At 37.6% G+C, this 18,030-nt stretch overlaps 3 protein-coding genes across 5 annotated transcripts; 1 reads left to right on the top strand and 2 right to left on the bottom strand.

The window, feature by feature from the left end:
- Positions 1 to 837: 837 nt before the first annotated feature.
- LOC113709784 (subtilisin-like protease) lies at positions 838 to 3,855 on the top strand. Its single transcript, XM_072066389.1, has one exon. The coding sequence runs from the start codon at positions 936 to 938 to the stop codon at positions 3,195 to 3,197; it is 2,262 nt and encodes a 753-aa protein (XP_071922490.1). The 5' UTR covers positions 838 to 935; the 3' UTR covers positions 3,198 to 3,855.
- A 321-nt stretch (positions 3,856 to 4,176) lies between these two features.
- LOC113709555 (uncharacterized) lies at positions 4,177 to 5,684 on the bottom strand. Of its 3 annotated transcripts, XM_027232341.2 has the most exons (3): positions 5,487 to 5,684; positions 5,310 to 5,349; positions 4,177 to 5,207 (listed from the first exon to the last, which is right to left on the bottom strand). In XM_027232341.2, exon 3 carries the CDS (start codon positions 5,123 to 5,125, stop codon positions 4,478 to 4,480), a length of 648 nt encoding a protein of 215 aa, XP_027088142.1. In that variant the 5' UTR covers positions 5,126 to 5,207; positions 5,310 to 5,349; positions 5,487 to 5,684; the 3' UTR covers positions 4,177 to 4,477. The 3 variants fall into 3 exon arrangements, with proteins under 3 accessions (XP_027088142.1, XP_027088146.1, XP_027088145.1); XM_027232345.2 differs by lacking the exon at positions 5,310 to 5,349 and having other exon boundaries at positions 5,507 to 5,684; XM_027232344.2 differs by lacking the exon at positions 5,310 to 5,349.
- Positions 5,685 to 8,662: 2,978 nt separating this feature from the next.
- On the bottom strand, positions 8,663 to 14,738 carry LOC113710322 (T-complex protein 1 subunit gamma-like). The gene is made up of 13 exons (XM_027233265.2): positions 14,576 to 14,738; positions 14,048 to 14,109; positions 13,291 to 13,363; positions 12,783 to 12,850; positions 12,620 to 12,689; positions 12,119 to 12,187; positions 11,957 to 12,028; positions 11,314 to 11,387; positions 10,072 to 10,734; positions 9,870 to 9,995; positions 9,620 to 9,724; positions 9,440 to 9,514; positions 8,663 to 9,188 (listed from the first exon to the last, which is right to left on the bottom strand). Exons 1-13 carry the CDS (start codon positions 14,598 to 14,600, stop codon positions 9,000 to 9,002), a joined length of 1,671 nt encoding a protein of 556 aa, XP_027089066.1. The 5' UTR covers positions 14,601 to 14,738; the 3' UTR covers positions 8,663 to 8,999.
- Positions 14,739 to 18,030: the final 3,292 nt, after the last annotated feature.

Below are 18,030 nucleotides of genomic sequence, written 5' to 3' on the forward strand. Positions count from 1 at the left end.
CTTAAAATCATCCAAGCATCCAATACAGTGCCAAAATTATTTTTGCTTAAAATATCAGGGCTTAAATCTGTTAAAAAAGAATTGTGGATACATGAATTATTGAAATTGATGCTTATTGAAAGTTGTACTACATAATTATATTATAACTAAAAAGTGCCTAAGTGGCATTGAGAGGACAAATTGCAATGTCACTTCCCTTAAAAGTGATGGAATAGATAGTTGCGACACTTATCAGCCCACTAAGAAATACATTGTTGACCATACAAACAAAAAAAAAAAAAGAGAGTTGGTCATGGATTCTCATGAAACAAAAAGAATACCAACAGATGTTGGTGCAAGTGAAAGGAGCTTGCATCCCTTAATCATGAGATCTTGAGTTCGAAATTTATGGAAATGGATTGTAAATTATTTGAAATATTTTTATTGTAGCACTTTTTGTGATGTGATGTATGTGAGATAAAAAAGTAATTGGTAAGATAAAAAGGTGTATTGAAAATTGTAATGGTGATGTAAGCAAATATATTTGGACAAATAATCTCCTGTCCAAACACACAAATGTTGGGAGAGCTTCCCCTGCAAGGGGCCCAACCCGACTCAAACAAGATAAGTCACAGATCATAGAACGGATGCCGATATCTGTGGGTTATACCTAAAAAAAAAATGAAACAAAAAGAATAGAAAAAATATCGTAACATATGTAACGAATTTGTCTTTTACATTCCCAAACTACAGGAACTAGACCAAAGAAAATCTTGTACAAGCAAAATATCAGGGTGGTTTTGTTTATATATGCAACAACATTTTCTGAAATTCAAACACCACAAGGTTCAAAACCAAATCATCATTTCCTGGTCCAAATAAAAATACCTCTTCCTCTGAACAGCAACTAATTGAAGCAAAACTTTCTCTAGTTACTAAACATTTTTCCTTTCTGCATGGAAAGTTTAATGCATTTTCTCATCCTGATTTGTGTGCTAACCAACTCTCATTCGGAAATTGCTGCAAATGAATTCCAAGAGCAGAGCAATTTAGAGACTTATATCGTCCATGTTGAGTTACCTGATCCGGATGATGCTGAATATGGCACGAATGCCATAACAGGTGAAGATCTTGGTAGTTTGTACAACTCTTTTCTGCCAACAACTGCTACTACTGCTGCAATCTCAAATGCAACACGTCCACATATAGTTTACTCCTATCACAATGTTTTCAAAGGCTTTGCTGCGAAATTGTCAGCTGAGGACGTGAAAGAAATAGAAAAGAAACCTGGTTTCGTATCAGCACGGCAGCAAAAGCTACTATCATTATGTACAACCCATACTCCTAGCTTCTTGGGGTTGCATCAAAACTTGGGTTTATGGAAGGAATCAAATTATGGTAAAGGTGTTATCATTGGAATCTTGGACACTGGGATAGTGCCAGACCATCCATCATTTAGTGATGAAGGAATGCCTGCACCACCTGCTAAATGGAAGGGGAGATGCGAATTCAATTCGTCAGTTTGCAACAACAAACTGATAGGAGCAAGATATTTCCACGATGGAAATGGTTCTCCATTGGATGAGAGTGGCCATGGTACTCACACAGCAAGCATAGCTGCTGGAAACTACGTCCAAGGTGCAAATGTATTTGGAAATGCTAATGGAACTGCAGTTGGTATTGCCCCTCTTGCTCACTTGGCAATGTATAAAGTATGTACAGCAATTGGTTGTTTTGAGAGCGATATTCTAGCTGCAATGGATGCAGCTATTGAGGATGGGGTTGACATTATCTCTGCCTCCCTTGTGGGAGGAGATTATCAATTTTATGCAAATAGCTTATTGCTAGGTGCATATAGCGCAATGGAGAGAGGAATTTTTGTCAGCTGCTCAGCAGGAAATGACGGTCCTTCTAAGAGCTCTTTATCCAATGAAGCCCCATGGGTTCTAACTGTTGGTGCAAGCACCATTGACAGAAACATAAGGGCAACTGCCGTGCTTGGTAACAAGGAGGAATTTCAAGGCGAGACAATAAATCAGCTAAAGGATTTTCCACCAACTTTATTTCCCCTATTCTACCCAGGCAAGAACCAGGACGATATTAAGTCTAAATATTGTGCCTCAAAATCCCTAAATAACACCGAAGTCCGAGGAAAGATTGTGGTCTGCATTGATGGTGGTACGATATCAGGAATAGAAAAGGGAGAAAACATCAAGGCTGGTGGTGGTGTTGGCATGATCCTCATTAACCATAAGAATGATGGTTATACCACATTTGCTGATGCTCATGTTCTTCCAGCAACCGATTTGAGTTACGCTGATGGATTGAAGGTTATTGCCTACATAAACTCCACAGAATCACCAATGGCAGCAATCTCGTTCAAGGGGACTGTCTTTGGAGACAATCACGCTCCAATGGTTGCTTCATTCTCTTCTCGAGGCCCCAGCCGAGCAAGCCCTGGTATTCTGAAGCCAGACATAATTGGCCCTGGTGTAAACATTCTTGCTGCCTGGCGTCACTCCATAGAAAACAACACTAACACAAAATTCAATGTACTCTCTGGCACTTCAATGTCTTGCCCTCACCTCAGCGGCGTTGCTGCACTGCTCAAAAGTGTTCATCCTAATTGGTCTCCAGCTGCTATTAAGTCTGCAATCTTGACCACTGCAGATCTAGTGAACTGTGCAAAAAACCCCATTGAGGATCAGAGGCACCATCCCGCAAATATTTTTGCCACTGGTTCGGGCCATGTTAACCCATCTAAAGCAACCAATCCGGGTCTTATTTATGACATTGACCCGAAAGATTACATACCTTACTTGTGTGGATTGAACTACACCAACCGGGAGATTGGTATACTCTTAAAACGTAAGGTAAACTGTGCAGTAGAGTTGCGAATGCCAGAAGCGCAACTAAACTACCCTTCATTTTCAATCATTTTTGGATCACCCGTTCAAAGGTACACAAGGATGGTAACTAACGTTGATGAAGCTAATTCAACTTACACTGTTAAAATTATACCACCAGCAGGTGTCAATCTGACAGTCAAACCTACTACTCTCGGTTTCTCACAGGCAAACCAGAAGTTGACATATGAAGTCACATTTACCCTAGTAGCATCACCGGCTAAAAGTAGAGTGTCTCAAGGATCTCTATCATGGACTTCAACAAAGTTCTCAGTCAGAAGCCCCATTGTAGCAACTATCAATGGAAAGTAGGGGCTTTAATAGAGATCTCTTCTTCTTCTTTTTTGGCTGTTCACAAGTAACTTGCAGTAAACAAAAATTTTCAGGAATACAAAATAGTGTTTCATATACCGTAGCAACATCAATTTGTAAAAAATGTATATCAACTACAACTTATCCTAAGATTTCTTATACACTGGTTATGTTAAAAAGTTAAATGTGAGACCTGGGTTGCTTCTTGCATTAATTTGTTGAAGCACAAATTAATGGCCAGAAGGGATGGTTACCACCCTAACCAAACCAAACTGATCAACACAAGTTGTTGACAGTATGTAAATGCTTTGTTCAAGCAGTACTTGTGATTGCTTAGTTGCCTAAATTCAACTTACAGAAAGAGGCTAAGCAAATTTATTGCCTCAACTTGCAGAAATGATCTCCTATTCCACGCACCCAAAGGAAACAAGAACAACCATCATAATTTATCACTACATTGTATTTGTTCATTCCTAGCTTTGACATTACACTATCTTTTCTAAACCAGACTGATATCAAACAATTCCATCATTTCCAGATTCAGATACAGCCAAAAAATTATAACGAAAGATAATGAAGTACAGCATCCATTAGCACAAACAATGACAATTAGAACCATAAAAGCTATAACATCAAACACCCTGAAATAGGAGACCATAGAAAGCATAGAAATGGAGAAGAAAGAAGAGGAGCAAAAGAAGTCCAAAGCATGCTTACAGCAAGACAGCTAAATCCCACATGGCGGACAAAGTATCTAGTTTTTATGTCAGTTGAATCCATCAAGTGACTTGATGCTTCCCACATAGTGCTGCTATCTTGTATTTAAGCTAAAGTAGCAATTGATAAAAATATTGCATCAAATCATGCAGACCATAGAGCAAGACATAGAGGTCTGCAGAAGTGTATTCCTCCGAGCACATGTTGCCTTCAATATTGTCATGTTGTACTGACCAAAAAGAAAGGATGGAAAAGAGTGATGTAGCAGTGAAGAAGTATCTGTGAAACTGCCATTTTTCAAAGATTGATCCCAATACCCAAAATAAAGGATGAGACACATCTGACACAAAGATGAAAAGCTAACACCAATTAGGTAAATCACATGTTCAAGAAACCGAAGCTAACTATGAAGTTTTGCTCTTTTTTTTTTATCTTAAATGACAAACTACAAAAAAAAAAAAAAAAAAAAGAGTTCAAAATCCAACTATAACTTTGCCTTTGGGAGACATCATCAGATTCATAAACTTTCAAAGATGAACAAAAATGCCAGTTTCATTCTCACTTCACTCCATGACAACTTTTGCCCCAACAGCTTTCATCTTCTCGATTATCTGCTCTCCTTCTTCCTTTGACACTCCTTTTTTAAACACTGCAGGCGTCTTCTCCACTAAATCCTTTGCTTCTTTAAGTCCCAAGTCAGTGAAACTCCGAACCTCCTTAATAACCTTGATCTTTGAAGCTGCATCATAGGACTCCAGCTTTAGTTCAAAAACAGTCTTCTCTACTTTCTTCTCTTCCTTGGCAGCTGTTGCTGGTCCCTTCATTGACACTGCACCCATACCAACGTCTCCAGGTTTCATGACCCCCACAACTGGAGGCTCCTTCATACCCATCTTTTTCATCATTATTGAACCAAGCTCTGCAACTTCAACCAAGGTAAGCGACGATATTTCATCAACTAGTCTCCATACCCTCTCTGTTGGAGGACTACGATGTTCCGCAGGATCAAATGTAGCAGGATCATAATCAGCCGGAAGCCTTCTTTGGTCGACTTCTATTTCCTCCACATCTTCTTCGTCTTCTTTCAATGCAGGCTGAGCAAACCCGCGAGCCATCCCAACCGAGTTAACTAATTTATGCACAGGACAGAAAAAGGGCTTCCTAAAAAGTTCATAAGGCAACTGATGCCTTAACCGCGAGAACAAACTCATTTTGTAATTCAGTAGTATCCGCTTTTACAGGATTGACTTAGAAACTACCCATTTGATTCTCCAAGACCCACAAATCAACAGCCTGTGCAGTCAAATTTAAATCTTTATCAATCAATCAAATAGGCATTTTATCAAACACATAGATAAAAAAAAATATGAGCTTGGAAAAGCACGAAAGCATTACAGTTTTAGAAAAGGATCATGACAAATTCGTATCTGAAGGCCTGTAATTTAAAAAATAGAAAAAATATTGTATATAAATGCATATCCACGAATTCCACCGAGAAGAATATACAAGCATTGCAAATAAAATGCGAAAAAACTTGTCTACACTAAACTGTGAAAGACATAAACTGCTTACCACTAGGTGGGAAAACCCACCTCAGTAGTGGTCGGTGGTGCAGAGGAGAAGGGGCAGCGGCGGTGTGGCGGGGAGAGACGGTTGTTTGGGTGGTGGAGAGTAGAAATGGTGGCGTTTGATACTGATACGGTGATACCGCGCTAGTAGAATTGGGACTGAGTTCTGTTTGCTTAGAGGTTTAAAGCCGGGTTTACTTGGTGATTAGTGAAGGCTTCGGGTCAAAACTCAAAAGTGAGTGAGCGTTTGAATTTGCAACTTCAGTCCTGAATCTTTTCCTTTTTAGTCATCTGGCCACAATGTTTTGCAGAAGTTTTCATGAACACAGACAACTATATAACTAGGCCTCAGAGGTCAGGCCAAAGAAATACTAACAATAATGAAAAAAAAAAAGTTTGGGACTTCGTTTAAAATCCAAAAAATCAGTAAGCTTAAAAAATTTTGTATTTTGGGCTGAGATTTGTTATTACTGTCAACTTAACAGCTATAAGTTTGAGGCTTGACAATACCTTTCAATTATTATGAATACAATATCCTTATACTATATAAGATTGAGTTTTGGTGAGAGGGAGGGTTGCATTTCAACCGCATAGGCAGGGACTTTTTGGGAATGTGAAATATTCTGTAGTGTTTCACAAGCTATAGGTACAAGTGAGGGAAGCTTGTGGTTAGGTATATTAAGCGAAATACCCTTATTTATAGACATTTAAAACTTTATGTTGTTGAAACATATGGGTATTTATGGTATGTGCAATTAATCTGCAACCATTTATTATTTTTGGTACAACACACATAAGCCTGTGGGTTTGTGAAATTACTTAAATGGCATTCACACATCATAAATGCAGTCATTACGAAAAGAAAAAGTCATGACCATAAATACGGCAATTGCACACGGTTATTACTGAAATGGCTTTCACACATCATAAGTGCGCTGTTTGACTAATGATCACTGAACATGGAAATCACTTGTACAGGGAGCCCACAAGTGAAAGGGAATAAGAAAGGCCAACCTTGCTCAACCATCACCGTGGTTAGAGCTCAGGTGTGGAAACACCTCCTTTTAGATCTCCTTCTCTATCATTTATACCTGAATTTAATGGCAAAAAACGTGGGCCTACTAATGGCTCCTGAGCTTCGGGGATTGGGTTTTCTTTTGCAACCTTTGTCTCAAACAGAATGCCGCATCGTTTCCCCTCTCACCGGAGCTTATGGCCGAAACATTCCATTTTTTTCTCATTATAGTCTCAATTAAATTGCCAGACATTGGTAAATTAATGCCCAATGGCTGCGTCGATTATGATTGTTTCCATGCCTCCTTTTCACCTTTTTCAGATTCAACCTTATTCTGAGATTGAAATTTTTTTTATGCCCTTATACTGCATAAATCCTAGGCATGGAAACAATCACCGCCCACTGAAGCAGGAAGTTGCGGAGGGCCCGACCGACAATCTTTACGAGGTTCATTAACTTAATTTGGGATTTGATGAGGCTTTCACTTGGCCTCTGCTTCATTTTGGTCCCATGGTTTCTTCATTCTGCTACAGCTTGTCCTTAATCACTTTCTATTAGTAAGTTAATGACTCACTCACTTGAAGACCGACCAAATGTGGACATTAGTAGCGTGTAGTCCTTCACTACAGAGCTCCTTCAGCTTACTTGCTTCCTTAAGCCAAAAGCACCAAGAGTAGCTGCTCCGACAAGAAAAGGCACCAACATCCTTGCGTTGTCTCCACTTTCAACTTCAGCTGTCAGAGTAGTTGAAGCAGGAAGTTGCGAAGGGCTCTCGATCATATATGTTCTATACTCATCATGTAGATGCTGAAGTTGGGACCAAAATGAAGAAACCACCAAGAAGCAACGCATCTGACTGCTGTCTATTACAGCATCTACATGAGTTTACTACTATTCATATCACTAAATAAGTAGACATACATGATGTCTTATTTAACATACTCTGCTATCTATCCGTAGTTTTTATATGAAACAATTTCATAATTATTTGTCCGTACACCTTTGGGAACTTGCTGCATCTAATCATTTGTGTTCGAGAACTTCCTGATTTTAATATTGGAAGACTCTTATGTTGTTTGTCTTATAATCATACATGTTTCTAATTATTTATCGCAACGTATTATTCTCGCAATGTATTATTATTTGTCCAACCAAAAAACCTTCTTCAACCACAAGCACCGAACACCCGCGCAATGCGCGGGCACTCCTCCCCTAGTAACAAAAAATAAAAGCAAGTCTTCTTTAAAGGTCTTCATTGTTTGAAAGTAAGACATTATGTATTATTATAGGGCCTCCTTACTTTTAAACAACAAAACTGTTAATGTAAGAGAAATTGCAAAATCTTCAAATAAGTTTTCGTTTGTGTGTGTAATTTTGTTACTTAACAGTATTAAGTCCCGATTGGAGTTTGCAGTGCTTTTGATAAAAAAGCACTTTTAAGTACTAAAAGCACTTCTGAGATGTTTAGTGAACATCACCTTATAAGCTTTTGGTGTTAAAAACACTTTCAGCAAAAAACTAAAATTTGATATTTTTATAATTGTTTTTGTATTTTTAAAAATAAAATATTAAATTTAATCATTTTGCCCTATATTATGAACTAAATAAAGAGAAATACATTTAAAGAAATTTAAAATTACACATTATCCAATGCAATAAATACTTTCTGGACTATGTATCCAAATAATATATTTAAAAGTATTTAAACACTTAATAAGTGATTTTATTAGAAGGTCTACTAGGTAAAATATCTTTTAATAAGCTACTGCAACCGCAAAAGCCGTTAACGGCTTTACACCGTGAATCTTTTTCTTCTAGTTTACCAATACCTCAAAAGACAGTTATTCAATCCTACGAATCCGAAAATACGAACCGGTACCTAAATTTCATTTTGAATTTTTCTAACAATTTATTTCAAAAGTTGCACAAGTTTCTTCAAAATTTTGATATGACGCTAAGTGGTTAAGGAAACTGGCTTCAATTCTGATGATACTAGTCAAGGAAACTGGCTACATTCTATGTACAAAATAAAACTCTCTGAAAGATTCCATGCCTAATATTCAATCCCTACCAGCACCTGGTGTCAACCACCCTGAAATAGTATAAGCTCAGCCATCTAGATTTGCTAGGCAGTAGGAACTATCAGAAATGAGGCAGCAGGAAAAGGGAAGAAATCAATTCTTACTGAGATACAAAGAAACAAAAGCTTGTACTACACGATCGCAAACTGTCATTTGCAAGACTTGAGAGAAGTATACTAAATTGCTCAAAAATGCTCAAAGTTCATCGAGCTATCAAGGGGAAAGATCACTGGATACTAGCTTGCACTTGACCATGATACTACATGCGGCCAAAGCAGCAGAGAAAGTTTAGTTCGAATAATTAGACTAAAAAATCAGCTCAGTTAAACTCTTTTTACAGCATACAAACCAAAAACAACTCCAAACTGTAAGATAGACTCATCAAAGATGGTGCTTAAGTGCTGAAAGTTTTTGCCGTTTCTCATTCAGGAATTAGTGCTTCATTCTCTGCTTCACCTTCTTCTTCAACTTTGGGCTTTGATGAAGCCCCCGCTCCAGGTGCCTGCTTCTTTTTTATTCCACTTACAATGTCGTCAATTCTTAGAAGCATGCAGGCAGCTTCGATGGCTGTTTTAAATGCTTGCACCTTCACAGTGTAGGAATCCCATATCTGAAATTTTAAAAGAAGTAAGCTGCTCATGTGATCCTCAGACCATAATACCTGACTTTTAAGAAGCTCAAATTTGCAAAACTGAAAACTAAACTTAATAAAAGATCAGGAAATTTATGTAGTTAGAGTACCATAGCTAGTCCTAAGAAGAAGTAAATAGTCACTGAAACAAAACTAGATTTTGGATAAATTATTTCTAGTTACGTTAGAAGATAAGACTTAATCCAGATGTAAGGGGAAGAAGATCATACCTTCCTCTCCTTCATATCAGCAATTGCACCAGTATTACCATCTATGCCAACCCAAGCATTTTCACCATTTGCATGCTACAATAACATATAACCGATATCAAAGTCCAATACATAATGACTACAAGGAAATAAAGACGCAAACATCATTCTAGAAAATAATTTCAGACGTGATGCTCTTACCGTCCCACGCAAGGAAGTCATTGTTCGAATAACATTGACACCACAATTCTGAGCCAAAGTTCGTGGTATTGCCTCAAAGGCAATTGCAGCAGCTTCATAAGGCCACTGCAGCACAAGACAGAATTGAAATAGAATTGAAATATTAAAACAATTCTCAGTGGAATAAACTGATTCCTGAAATTAGCAGTTGAATCTGAGAAAAATACTAGCTCCACAAAATAATAGGAATGCATAAAGAAGAGCAATCCACCTTTTCAATGCCTTCAACAGATGAGCTCTTCTGCTTTAAAATCGCTGATACAGTCAACTCAGTTGCACCACCACCAGGAACAAGTTTTGGATTCTTGACAATGTTTCTTGCAACGGACATCGCATCCTGTAGGACAATTTAAATAGAGTCAAAAACATTGTTCCATAGCCGTTATACAATAACTAAATCAATGTAAACCAACCTGTAAATTTCTTTCTACTTCATTCAATAGGTCTTTGCTGGCACCCCTTAAAAGAACAGTACATGCTTTTGGATCCTTGCAATCAACAATGAATGCAAAGAACTCATCCCCAATTTTCCTCACCTCAAATAGCCCAGCTCCAGTCCCAACATCAAATTCCTGTAACTCATCAGGTCGGTTCACAATAACTGCCCCACATGCCTTGGCAATCCTGTTATTGTCCGTCTTTCTCAACCTCCTGATTGCAGAAACGCCAGCCTTGCTCAGATAATGGCATGCTAGATCACTCAACCCCTTTTCTGTTATCACTAAATCAGGCTTAAACTTCAGTATCTGCATGCAAAGGTTCTCAATGTACTCCTCTTCCATTTTTAATAACACGCTCCAATCTTCTTCCCTCATTAATTCTGCATTTGTTTGATTCTCGCCTTTCTTGTACTCCAGGGGACAATCTAGAAGGATGATACGAGGATTTACAATCTTTCTTCTCATTTTGCCAGGGGCAACCACATCCTTGTTAAACATAACTCCCTTAAGGACCTGTGAATCTTCCAGTTGCCCACCCGGAACCTTCTCAACCTTGACATATTTCTTAATATCCACTTCACGGATGCCTTGTCCAACTTCCACTCCCACGGTTGTTGTAGCATCAATTGCTAAATCCTAGAAGACAATCAGAGATATCAAATGATTCCAAGATAAATATTCAATGCATGGCAATAAAAACTTATACAGAAGTCTAACAGTCATTCAGAAAATTGATTAATCAACATTGAGCCTTCAGGAATTCCAATTTAAGAAAAGATATTAACAGTTATATTATGCACAAAAAATATACTTCTTCAAAAGCATGGTCAAATAAGTTATGACAGTCCAAGGATAAGGTCTTAGCAGCTGATTGGAGGTAAAGAGTATCCCAGTTTTACCCGATATTAAAACATAGGAGGTAAAGAAGCACAATCAGTTACATGAGGAATCAATTAAAAGGCTAAACTTGATAGGATTATCATGCTACAGGGAGTAAAACCCGTTCCATAGAAGGAGATTCATTTTTCTGAAGACAGGTGTTACTTAAGTACAGAAATAACTGCTAGTAATCATAAAACAAACATTTACAAATACAAACTTATCAGTAAGAAAATGTAAAATTTGTCATTCAAAGGATAAATTTCACCATTCCCAATTTAAGAAACAATTAGAGAGAGAGACAGACAGACAGAGAGCAGGATATATGTTGCTTACCGCAATAAGATTCCCAAATTGACTAGTAAATTTTGTGCCAATACAGCTCTTTACAAGGCCTAACATTGTTGCACCTGCCAAAACAATACAATGTATTTATTTGTGAGAAGCCAAAAAAAATTCTGAACAGTTAATACATGCGAAGGGGAAGAAAATTAAAACCAATTTCAAAAGGCACATTTTCAAGCATTTTTTCTATCTTCAAGTACAAAATTAATCTAACATTTGTTATTTCCCACGTGTACCAGGGATAGGAGGGAATTTTAAAAATAAATAAACCAACAACAACAGAGGGAGAAGAGATGGAACAACAACAATATTCATTCAACAAAATAAGGAGAAAACAGGAGGCAAGGTCTAGGAAAAACACTACCATGCACAACATATGCTAACTGGTCTATCAGCGAAACATAATTAACAAAACAGCCAGATGAAAAATATTAGTATCCACACTATGGTTCAGAGACTAACATGCTAAATGAATAGAATATCAGCAAGCACCATTTTTATAAGGCAACTAGCCATGTAAGACTACAAGGCTAAATGACCATCATCACACTGCAAACTATACTGCCTAAAAGTGAAAAAGTAAACTGCTATAAAATTTTTGGATACTTCTGAAGAAAGTGAAAAAGGAACTTACGATCCTTAACGTCAACAGTCATAGCTATCTTTTCCAGCACGGCTATGGCATCTTCTAGAGCTTTGTTGTAAGCTACAATAACAAGTACCAAGCATTCATCAGAAACAGAGAGTTTTTGTCCCAATAATGAAATGACAAGCACAAAATGTAAAAAAATGCTACCTCGGCAAATTACTGTTGGATGATAGTTGTTGTCAATGAAGGCTTCAGCAACATGAAGCATCTCACCAGCTTAAAAAAGTTTTCAAGATGGTAAATAAGAGGAATTAGTCAAGTCATCTAACATATTAACTAAACCATACAAGTTGCCTTCCTGACAAGTTCTAGCAATATAAATAAGATAGAATAACACCATCACGTAAGATATCAGTCATACACACATAAGGTGATAGAGAAAAAAGATTGCACCCGATATCAAGCAAAACTAGTTAAACCTTGTTTCTACTACAAAATCTACTCAAATTGTCCAAATGCAGAACATAGGACGCCTTAGCAATTACTAATTGCTTATTAGCAACCAATAGCACAACTTGGGCAAAAGAAGCCACCATATAGCAAAGAGACAGGGAAAAAAGAATACAAATCCTCCTAATTTTTTTTTTAGAAACTCCTCTTGCATTTAAGAAGCTCTAAATAGGACCATAAATAAGATAAAAAACTTACCAAGTACAATAACAGACGTAGTTCCATCTCCAACCTCCTCATCTTGAGTGCGACTTAGTTCAATCATGGACTGCAGCACCCCAACAAATAACAAAATTACAAAAAGATACCTAATCACCACAAGAACCACAATCACAGGCAAAAACGGAGAGAGTTTATGTACCTTTGCAGCTGGGTGTGCAAGATCTAACTCACGAAGAATAGCATTTCCATCATTGGTCACTACAATACCTGTATGAATCCATTAAAAAAAAAAGTAAACAAGGATCTCACCAAACACAGATGGTCAAAGAGTGTTTGAGAGAGTTAAAATGGGAAAACTTAGAATGCAAAAGTGTGAAAAAGTCCTGCATTCCACTCAAAAGATGAGAGGAGAAAAAATCTCTCATTTCATTACAAATGCATATTTTCAGATTGCTTCCCACCCATGTGCCCATTAAAAAAGAAAGGGAAGGTATAAAATTTCTCTAGATTGAGACAAAGAAAGGCAGTCAGGTTAATGTGTGACTTATTAGAGGATGACCCCAATCAATATCTACAAATAAAAATTATCTCTCCATCCCACCCTCAAATCTAGAGATTTGAGTGGCAGAAATGATGTCAAAGATGAAAAGGCAAATGTTTTCACATATATCAATTAGCTGTTAATAATGCACAAGCAGAACTATTACCTCCAGCTGCGTCCAGAAGCATCTTCAACATAGATCGAGGACCCAAAGTGGTGCGAATAATGTCTGCAACAGCCTGGGAGTATAGATGAACAATGCAATTAAGACAAGTATGCCAACCTTCAGTACATAGAATTTTGTATCCACAGAAAGAAATGTAGAAATGGTTGAATGGGACCAATAGCTTAACTGTATGTCAAACTACTTACATGTCAACCAACAGAAAAAGTTCCATACCATAACTATGACATCCAGTGAACATACAACTACAAGTGAATAGTTTTTTCAAATCTTTTTGATATTTCAATAGTATATCTTTAAGACCTCAAATCATCACTGCCAAAAATATCCAAACACAGCCTTAGTCAACCACATTCAGGGCTGTGTCTAACCACCTTAACTTTCAAAACTCCGAATGACAAAAGCAGAGTAAACACAAATAACATTTTCAAATACCCATTCCAAACAACATCCAAATTCACCAACTCACCATAATCCAAAAAATCTCTTCTTCATGCCACTATGCTGACCAAATCTAAGTTTTCAATTGACTCTTAATATCAACAAGGTTTCTTTTCAGTTCCCCCAACAAATTTAGTTACCTCACCACCTATACAAAGGCATTCAAATAATAAAGGCAACAACTATTTCAATCAACGCCAATCAATGTATGACTCTACTAAAACAAATTCCTTTCACAAAAAATAATAAAGAATTATTTGTCTGTCTAAAAAAAAATCCAAATGCAATCACTTCATACCTTGGATGCTTGGATGTTAGCATAGTGCACCTTATTTCCGGACTCTCGTTTCAAAGTATCCTCTGCTCAATCACAAGCAAACAATTTATTAAGAACCAAGATTGAAAACAAAAAAATAAATAATTTAAAAAGATTACCCAACCCAAAAATCAACAAATACAACCATCCTCCAAACTACGCCGCACAGCTCCAATCAAGCTAGTGAAAAGTACAATCTATCAAAGTCAATGTACTACGCAAAAAACACTGAACAATTGCAGAACCATTCCCTCAACCTCTAGGGCACAGCCACATTATTTCATCACATCTAAAATTTCAGGAAAATAAATAAATAAACAAAACTAAGTATGCAAATGCATTTCTTCACCCTTCAACTCAAACCGACTTCACCTCAACATCGTATGCTACCAAAGATCAAAACTTGTTACTCATAAATCGTAAAATCTAGGGGGCTAAAACAGAAAAAGAAGAACTCATAAGGCTGCAAAATAAGGAATTAAAAACTAAAAATGAAGTAAAATTGCTTACTGAGGACTAAAACTGGGGCGTGCATTTTTCTGATTCAATCGACAGAGAAATAGAGAGGATTTGCTGTGTGAGAATGAGGGAAGTTTTTGGAGGGCTCTACTGCTTTTTTACGATTTGGGCGAGACAAGTGTTTATGAGTAATTTGAATCGCGCTGGTGGAATGGAAAACCCTGGAAGGTTTTGGGCATTTTTGACGTTGTCACTGGGCTGTCGCATTTTATTGCGAATGTCCAATTGTTCCATGCCACGTCGCAGAAGGGGGTCCCATTAAATTTGCAGCACCCTTACTATTATATAGAGAATGGATGGATTGAATAGTACAGGAAGAGGAGCGTTATATCTCAAGGGGCTGTTTGGAACCTGAGTTTTTTGGGAGTTTGTCTAAAACTTTACTGTAGTGCACTGTAGAAGTTTTTGAAAAAATTTTGTAGAAGTTTTTGTTAGGTGAAAAATTTTGTAAAAGTTTTTGTAAGGTGAAAAACTTTTTTTTTTCTTTTTTTTTTTCCTTTTTTTTTTCTTTCCCTTTCTTTTTCTTTTTCTTTTTCTTTTTCTTTCTTTCCTTTTTCTTTTCTTTCTTCTCTTTTTCTTCTTCTTCTTCTTCTTCTTCCCCGTTACCTCCACCACCCCCAGCTGCAACTCCACCTCCCGCCGTCCCCCTCTGCCCCTTCCCCCTCCCCCCGCCTTCCCTCTCTCCCCCGCCGTCCCCCTCCCCCCGCAGCCTCTCTCTCCCCCGCCTTCCCCCCCGCAGCCCCCCTCTGCCCCTCCCCCCGCCTTCCCTCTCTCCCCTGCCGTCCCCCTCCCTGCCGCCTTCCCCCTCCCCCCGCCGCCTCTCTCTCCCCCATCTTCCCCCCCCGCAGCCCCCCGCAGCCCCTTCCCCCTCCCCCCGCCTTCCCTTTCTCCCCCGCATTCCCCCTCCCCCCGCAGCCTCTCTCTCCCCCGCCTTCCCCCCCGCAGCCCCCCTCTGCCCCTCCCCCCGCCTTCCCTCTCTCCCCCGCCGTCCCCCTCCCTGCCCCCTTCCCCCTCCCCCCGCCGCCTCTCTCTCCCCCATCTTCCCCCCCGGCAGCCCCCCTCTGCCCCTTCCCCCTCCCCCCGCCTTCCCTCTCTCCCCCGCCGGCAGCCCCCCTCTGCCCCTTCCCCCTTCCCCCTCTGTCCCCCTGGCCGCCCCTGCCCCCTTGGCCGCCCCTCTCTGTGCCACCCCCCTCTGCGCCAGACGTAAGAGAGGAAAAAAAAAAAAGACAAGGGAGGATGATGGCAGGGGAGGAAGAGGGGGAGAGGGAAAAAAATGGGGAAAAAAAAAAGACCGGCACCAGCACCGGAAATTGGTGACGGAGCCGGCAATGGAGGTGGTAGTGAGGGAGGAAGAAGAAGAAAAGGGGAAGGGAATTTTTTTTTTTTTGTGTTTTGGATATTTTAAGTGTGTAGATTAAAAACTTTGATAAGTTTTTTGGGGTTCCTGTAGCAAAAGTTGTTAAAAAACTAGTTTTATACAAACTTGGTAAAAAACCAAGCTTCCAAACAGGCCCTCAGTTTTCTATTCTTCTCGTCCTCTTTTTGTTATGGCGGTTAATTAAATACGGGGGTGTTTCTTTTATAGTAATAGGTAATAGAGCATTAAAATTATAAACAAAAAAAGAAATTTAAAAAAGATATCTGACAAATGTAATTGAACGTTACGAAACCAAAAAAATCAGAATACATTTTTATTTTTTTGGAGTTAAATGATTAACACCTAATGAAAATCTTCATCGAGCGCGTGACTGTCCATCTCATTGGAAGAGATTTATTTATCTGACTCTAATTGAAGAGATTGTAAGATGTTATTTGTAATTTACTCAATATTGTATCCGTTAATGATACAGAATTGATAAATGCAAAAATAGGTGACAGTTTATAACACTCTTAAATGTATAAATTCATTATATTTCATTTTCACTATTTCCTTATTTTGATTCTTTTAACCTTTTTTGTTTTCACTACATGTATGTATTAAAAGGGTCTTTAATTTTTTATTACTTTATTATTCTGATATTGGTTAAGTTATCTCTTTATTTCATCTTTTTTCCATATTATCCATAATCCAATGACAGCTTTCCCTTATTAGAGCTACATGTCACATTTTTACGGACAAGGGCAGGGACGGTCATCAGAATGACCGCTCCTGAACTGAACAATCAACGGCCAGATTTTGGTCAAAAAAAATGTGCGGTCCAGATCACAAGTTGTACATCGATTCTCACAATGTGTGTGGGGTTCGCAAATTTTTGTACTAAAATTACACGTTGTGCAAACAAAGTTAAGTCGTGTGCAACCAAAATTACGCGTTGTGTAAAATGACCAAAACCGCCAAGAACGGTTGCACCGTTCCTGCCCGCTGTCCCATTTTTACATACAATCTCATCCATCATTTTTCTTAGGCCTTTCATTTCTTTAAATTAAAAAATTATCATAAAATGTTGATTAATTTTTTATATACGGTCAATGTATATACAATCATGTCTAGATCATAATTTGAGTTTTAATCTGAAATTCAAATTTTACATATATAACATGCATTTGGGTCCACTAGTGTATATACTGACAATATATAAAAGATTGATCTACAAAATATATGAGCCCCGACTAAATATTTTAAGATGTCCAATTAAGTTTTCTAAAGCTTGTTGGATGTTATTTTACATACACAACCGTATAATAATATGTTAAGCGTGTTTAGGCATGGATTAAAAAGACATTATGTAATAATATTTGGTAATTTTTTGTCAATAGGAAAATTGTAGGAAAGTGGTGTAAAAGTAGTTGCTATCTTCTTTATGTATCCTCATTTTACCAGTAAATTAGAAAAATATCCTACATTTCCTCTACATATTAATGCATAAAGCAATGGATGATTTAGCATGAATTAGATAATGGAAATAATACATTTGAAAGGTGTAGATAACATAATACACCAATAACTAGAAATCTTAAGTTTACGTAGAAATCGTCACTAGTAACTTAATTAGTAATATGTTTAAATAAATATTTGTTGCAAATAATAGTGTCATAGTATACCTCTTGCTAAAATAAACCAATCCAATAGAAATTACTCTTACAATAAACTAATATTCCTTTTTATTTCACATTTTTTTAGTAAAGACAATTCATAATGATAGCTATTTATGAAGGTAGGGCAGTAATGTGGAAGTGTATAATAGTTGATCTAGTACACATAACTTTTCCTTTCTTAATATCGCTTGTCCTAACCAGCAAACAATATGTTCATATATAGGATTCAAACATTAAATCTAAATTTGCAATATAGATATATAGTAAACAACCAGCATCAAATGAAATTTAAGAAGACAATATAAAATTGGAAATAATTTTTACAAAATAATCAACATAATTGTAAATCTAGAATTCAAAATTGCAATATAAGAGATATGTCTTCAAGTCAATAATCTAGCTTTAATACT

Source organism: Coffea arabica, chromosome 9e, assembly GCF_036785885.1.
Source record: "Coffea arabica cultivar ET-39 chromosome 9e, Coffea Arabica ET-39 HiFi, whole genome shotgun sequence".
NCBI classification, from domain to species: Eukaryota; Viridiplantae; Streptophyta; class Magnoliopsida; order Gentianales; family Rubiaceae; genus Coffea; species Coffea arabica.